The sequence below is a fragment of the Oncorhynchus clarkii genome, chromosome 12, assembly GCF_045791955.1.
Source record: "Oncorhynchus clarkii lewisi isolate Uvic-CL-2024 chromosome 12, UVic_Ocla_1.0, whole genome shotgun sequence".
Classification (NCBI taxonomy): Eukaryota; Metazoa; Chordata; class Actinopteri; order Salmoniformes; family Salmonidae; genus Oncorhynchus; species Oncorhynchus clarkii.
Genome location: NC_092158.1, coordinates 47,234,917 through 47,241,588, shown reverse-complemented (window position 1 = coordinate 47,241,588; position 6,672 = coordinate 47,234,917). Strand labels below are relative to the sequence as shown.

General features: G+C 43.1%; 1 protein-coding gene across 3 annotated transcripts; it reads left to right on the top strand.

Annotated features, from left to right (window-relative positions):
• The first annotated feature begins 2,146 nt into the window (after positions 1–2,146).
• Positions 2,147–4,554, top strand: LOC139422060 (forkhead box R1). 3 transcript variants are annotated; one of them, XM_071173203.1, is made up of 6 exons: positions 2,147–2,330; positions 2,444–2,545; positions 2,658–2,902; positions 3,083–3,351; positions 3,764–3,996; positions 4,337–4,554. In XM_071173203.1, exons 1-6 carry the CDS (start codon positions 2,210–2,212, stop codon positions 4,363–4,365), a joined length of 999 nt encoding a protein of 332 aa, XP_071029304.1. In that variant the 5' UTR covers positions 2,147–2,209; the 3' UTR covers positions 4,366–4,554. The 3 variants fall into 3 exon arrangements, with proteins under 3 accessions (XP_071029304.1, XP_071029305.1, XP_071029302.1); XM_071173204.1 differs by having other exon boundaries at positions 2,441–2,545; positions 3,836–3,996; XM_071173201.1 differs by having other exon boundaries at positions 2,441–2,545.
• Positions 4,555–6,672: the final 2,118 nt, after the last annotated feature.

The window sequence follows — 6,672 nt, the reverse complement described above, 5'->3', positions numbered from 1 at the left end:
ATGGCCTCTCCATGCCTCTGGAGGCACCGCAACTGCATCACACCCTCCATACAGAGCCTTTGAGCACATTTACGGATCAAGCATAAATTGGCTTTTAGCGGGCTGGCTCTCCCATAGACACAAATGCATTAGCAGCTGGGTCTGGTCTGCTTAGTTTATTGACTGTATATGAACCAGAAAAAATGTGGGAGTGGGATGTCTCTCGCTTCCTCTTCCCACTCTACTTTAACCACAATGAAAGGAGAATTGTGGTTATAGAGATACCCAGCCTAAAACTCCAAAGATAAAGCATTGCAGATGTAGAAGCACAGTGGCTAGGAAAAACTCCCTAGAAAGGCAGGAACCTAGGAAGAAACCTAGAGAGGAAACAGGTTCGAGGGGTGACCAGTCCTCTTCTGGCTGTGCAGGGTGGAGATTGTCCAGATCATCATCATCATTCTTCAAGATGTTCAAACGTGCATAGATGATAGTAACAGTTATAGCGGGTGAAACAGGTCAGAACCTCAGGAGTTAATGTCAATTGGCTTTTCATAGCCGAGCGCTCAGAGGTCGAGACAACAGGTGAGAGAGAGAGAAATAGGGATGCATAGAGAGAGAGAAATAGAGAAAGGGAGCGAGAGAGGAGGGGACTGTGGCATTATGGCGTCTGTGACAGACTCAATGGGGCTTCCCATGCTATCTCCATGTTAAAGTAGTACATTTTCTTCTTCTTTTGATGTTTGAAAAAGTGTAAAGTTAATATTGGTTACCACCACATGCAGTGCTGGAGTTGAACCAAATGGAGTTTAACAAAATATTGTCCTTCATTTATTGTGGCCACTAGATGGCGGCCATATAGCTTAAAGACATTTACAAACTAGGCAAACCAATTTGAAGAAGACAATGACCTGATCATTGGCTGATCACTCCCAACCCATAAGAATCCCCACCCAGTTGACTACTTTAAAATGGTGAATGCCCTCAATGGTAATGGTCATGCAAAAACGGTTTATTTCCATTTATTGATCTCTATACATCTCTATGGGTAAAAGCCTGAAGCATCTGGTCGGGGATTCCACTTACCACCAAATATAGTGGTGAGAGGACATCCAGTGACAGGCAGAGAAGACGGAGCATAATAAAACTGGGTTGGCATTCGGCATTTCTCATGGATCTTTTGGATCTCAAGACAGTTTTCTATTCTCAAAACTAGAATCTTTAACGAGATAGTTCACCTAAATTACAAAAAGACATTGGTTTCCTTACCATGTCAGCAGTTCAATTGACAAGGTATGACGACAATACATTTTGGGGTTTATTTCCCCGGCAGTGGTTTCCAAATGCTAACGATTTTGCATCTGTGGCACAAATCCCATTCAAGTTATGGTATCCATATTAGCATTTTTTGGTAGTTGATGCGCAAAAAAATGCTAATGTCAGAACCATGACTTGCTTTTGTTTAAATATGCTTGATAATTATAATTTTTTTATGTTGAAGTGATCCTTGCCTTCCATGCCTTCCCGTTGGAACGTGGCTCTTATACTTGCTATAAGAGCCATGTTACAATTTCCATCTATTAGCGCAATGCGTAGGGTCTTTGCCTTTCACACCAGCGACTCTCCGCTTACCTGCTTTGCCATTAGCTACAGTATCAAGGAAGTTAATTGAGCATCTCTTTTGCAGTGTTGACGGCACAGGAGGCTGCTGAGGGGAGGACAGCTCATAATAATGGCTGGAATGGAGTGAATGGAATGGTATCAAACATATGGAAATCATGTGTTTGACTTGTTCGATACCATTCCATTTATTCTGTTCAAAACATTACTATGAGCCCGTCTTACCTAATTAACGTGCCACCAGCCGCCTGTGGATGACGGCTATTAGAAAACACAACTGTGGTAATTCATTTTATAAAACATTTCAAGTTTTTCTTGATGACAATTAGGACGCTTATCATATTTCCTAAATAAATAATATTTTTTATGAGGCCTAACCAAATGTAATTTCAACATTTTATAGGAGAGAAAGACAGAACTGATCAAGGCACTAATGGCTAATTCTTCACACCTGGCATAAATGCTGTGGCAAGGGCCTTACCTATAATTGGAGATTTGAGTGAATTCAGTCAGAACTTATGATGAGTTTCAATGAGAGGGGTATTTTGGCGTGTGTGATATATTCAGAAGTGTTTTTTACGTTACTCATATCAACTCTATAGACAAAACGAGAATGTCTCTACAATTCCAAACTCGAAGCAGGTTTCTTGAGCTCCATCTTTCAAACAGCCTTAACGACTGGGATATGGATGAAGAGATCAAGCTGACCACAACAACTGACCAATTTTACCAAGGTAAGAAAAACACCTGTGTGCAATTTACCCTCCGAAGGGGATTAATGATGACATGCTGCCCTGAAAAGTTGTGGTACAACACTTTTTTTTGTCTGTCTATTACTCATTAGCAGGAGACAAACGGAATGATCAGTATCTGGTTCAGTGGCAGTGTGCAAGAATATCGAGAAGAAAGGACGACCTCTCTTTTCAAAACTATCAGAAATCAGTTGAGGGTAACATGCCTAATAGAGACGTTACTTAACTTTAGTCTTAGCCCCATTTTTTAAATGTTTCATGTATGTGTTTGGTGCTTCAATGTTATCTTAAAATGTACTTGCATTTCAGACTCTCCAATACAGCCAAATCTGTGGTTGATGGTCAACCCCAACCTAGCCTGCCCAATTAAGTATCCCAAAAAAGTAACAAAGATATTGAGTCCCAAGGTGCCACTGAAACACCTGGCACCAGTACCCAAGCCCACAGTCACCCATGTCAAACCCAAGTCTATCCCAAATGTGCTTCCAGTTTCACCTCCTGAGGACACCTGCTTGGCCGACTCTCGACATGACGCGTCCTCCAGTGAGTACATGGTAGGTAAACTCTGATCAGGAGAGTGAACTTATAGTGAAAAATGATATGTATTTAGTTCATGGTTTTCAAACAAGATTAAATCAGTGCAATATGTATAAGCATTTAGGAGCACATTGGACATATTGCACTCAATTGATCTCTTGCTTCAATAACTACATCTTGTGACATATTTTTCATAGCTTACAGATGAGGATGACGCCTCTTCGGTGGATGTCCCTGTTTGTCGGAAAGTCAAAACTGCCCGCAAGGCAAAGGCCCCTAAGGGTGGACCACGAAAGCTTAGTCTGGCCCAAAGCAAGCGCCTCCAGCGGGTCCTTCAAGACAGCAACAACCTGAAGAGCGGAGCCTGGCTGCGTCCCCCTGTCAACTACTGCATCTTAATCGCCATGGCTATTGGCAGCAGCCGCACTGGCAGCCTCAATGTCCAGCAGATCTATAACTTCACAAGGTAAGAACTACTGACCACAGAAGCATCACGTGTTTTTGAACTGATAGGTGGAGATTACCAGACCAGTAACACAATGCAGTTACTATTTTGTTGAAGCTGGAGAAACTATACTGAATCCCAAATCGACCCTTAAGTACTTGTGGAGAGCTGAGAGGATTTGACAGATGTAACAGTAAGAATGTAATGGAGCCACCTTGTCCTCTGATAGCCTAAGGGTGGAAGTTTCACCATGTTGCTTATATCAACAACATCCTCTCAGTGCTTCACAAGTGCATACAGAAGAGTTTAGGGATCTATTTATTGTGCCATCTTTATCGTTTCCATCTGTCATTGTTGTGACACCTTGAGGTCTCAGTCCTTGAAAGTGTAATGGAGGATGATTGTGTGTGATTCTCACGGCTCCCTCTCCCAGAGAGCACTTCCCATTCTTCCAGACAGCCCCTGACGGCTGGAAGAACACTATCCGCCACAACCTGTGTTTCAGCAACAGCTTTCGTAAGACCCCCCAGCAGGTGTGCAGCGAGGGGAAGAGGAAGTCCTGTCTGTGGCACCTGACTCTAGAAGGACGCCGGAGGCTGAGGGATGAAATCCACACCCTTACCGGGGACTCGTACAAAGTGTTGAAGAGAAGCATGAATAATCCTGGTGAGTTTCAGGGGGGCATAGTCATAGAATTACACACAGAATTGAATTAAATTATAGAACCTCCATGTGCAGAGCTGTCTTATTAGGGGGTGACAGAGGACATTGTTTTCTTGCTATTTACATACGTAGGGCTGTGTTTGATTAATATTGGATGTCGATGACCCAATGATGTCCGCCATTGTGCATACCAGTATTTTTTTATATACTAATGTATGGGCCAGGCTTTCAAATGAGGCTAAGGAAGTGGTTGGACAACAGCAGGGTTTTCATACTGAGCTGGAAATACTGTCCGTTACATTGGTGTGGCAACCTGTACATGTTTTCTTTTCTTATTTGACAGATATGATTCAGACTTTGTTTGCGCTATGATCTGTGCCTTAGAGGTTACTCCAAACTGAGGTGGGACCTTGGGACAATGGCTGTGATGCAAGGGGCATCGATGGCTGTTGATAATGGATAAGTGAAAAGCAGCACTTCAATTATGCTTTCCTTAGACTGTATATTTTTTGGGTATGTTATGGATTTTGGGGGTGTGCTAATGTTCTTCAGACGTGTGTATGAATTTATCACTAACTGTACTTTTGGATTTGTTCTGAAAATAAAAATGCATCAAATAACTTTTGGCAAATGACACCACTTGTTTATCTACTATCATCTCAGTTGGCTGATGGATATTAATAATACATCTAAAAATGGTTTTGCATCTGTAAAGATGAATAGTAAAAAAAACAAATCTACAATAGATGGGTTGGTTGTTTAGCAACGCAATCTACATGTGCACAACTATGGGACAAAACGGATGGGGTTTGCTTTGATTGTTGCTTGTTAGCCATATTAGCATTGACATGAAACCAGCTGAAATTAAGCATTTACCATTCCCCAAATGGTAGCTTCATGTCATTGTTGGTAGCTATCTAGCCATCCATGCTTGATTTGGAGGCTCTGTGCGGAGGGTGTGATGCGGAGTCTCCAGAGCAGGGGTAGGCAACCCTGGTCTTGGAGTGCTGCAGGCACTTCATGTCTTTGATTTAACCAACCTGGGAGACCAGGTGTGTTGACTTTGGGCAATCACTGAACTGCTTAATTACCTCAGTCATGTGTGGTGTCAAGTTGGAAGAATAATCCTGCAGTACCTGCAGCACTCCAGGAACAGAGTTGCCTGCTGCAGAGGCCAAATGGAGCTCTGTACCGCATTGCATGGCGCCTCCCAAATGTAACAATGTGGAGGGCTCCATGTAGCTCCGCATGTGACATGATTGGTTGACAGTAGGTGGGGGTGGTACATCCTGTATAAACTCACTTCCTTGACAACATATGGAGAACTTTGACGAATGGCTTTACCTGGAATGCTTTTCCAACAGTCTTGAAGGAGTTCCGCATATATGGGAACTCCTTCAAGACTGTTGGAAAAGCATTCCAGGTAAAGCCATTCGTCAAAGTTCTCCCATATTTGTTGTCAAGGAAGTGAGTTTATACAAGATGTACCACCCCCACCTACTGTCAACCAATCATGTCACATGTTGTGAAAACTTTTTACCAGTTGTGGGTAGGCTATTTAAATTGTCATTATCGAGACATTTATTTCCAAACCTTTTTCCATAAAACATATGAATACTCTAGAACTGATGTACATCAAGAAATAATGGAAACGAAGCACTGGAAAACTTCTTTGGGCGCACTAGCGCGTATTACATATCTGTTCGGAGGTGGTTTAAACTGCATTCTAATGTTGACTGCTTAAAGAAAACGGTATCAGACAGTGCTTCATGCATGCTCAGTTCTAGGGTCTCGGGCTGCCTGAGTAGACATTTTAAATGGAAGATATGGAACTCCCTCGCATGGTTCTTTTTATGGGGGAAAAGTCCTAAATTAAACTGAAGGCTAAATGTGGAGAATTATACATTTGCCTCAGGTCATCAAGTAGCCTAATGTACAGTGGGGGGGGGAAGTATTTAGTCAGCCAACAATTGTGCAAGTTCTCCCACTTAAGATGAGAGAGGCCTGTAATTTTCATCATAGGTATGACAGACAAAATGAGAGCTGGGACTTTGAAGTACTGCAGTACTGGTACACTTTATCCTCCACAGGGCAAATGCTTTGTTTCAGAGCGGGTAGTAACCCCTGAACCCAAGGCTGAGGATGAAACACAGGTATGTCAGACCTGATGTCTCATCTAATGAACTCAGACAAGTGGCCCACGGTCACTGCTCGGGGATGGTTCACGAAGATCCACCGAGGTCTCTGACCACCCTACCTACACATTATCCTCTCTGAGATCTGGTGAGTGTTCTCTGGGTAGTGGTGGTTGCACCTGTTGCCCATCCCACACATGCCGTTACTGAGGGTGCAAGTGGCTGTCCCGGGCCTGCGCTCCTCTGGAAGTGTCTGCAGTAATGTCCCTGGGCCTCGTAAACCACACAGTGCCATACTGTCCTCGCACAGCTGGATCCCATGGAGAGCCCTCAGCATCTCTGTACACAAGGAGAGGTAGAAGGGAACAGGAAAGGGCAAAACGATAAGTGTATCTTCGTCAGATTTTGACACAACTGAAGTACTATACAGAGATGTTTTTGAACAGAAGAGGCTTGATTATTTTCAGTGCTTTAAAGCTTTTTCTTCCGCATTGCATTCTTTGTTCTAGGTTCCAATTTGTACATCTCGATTCGATCTCTCACA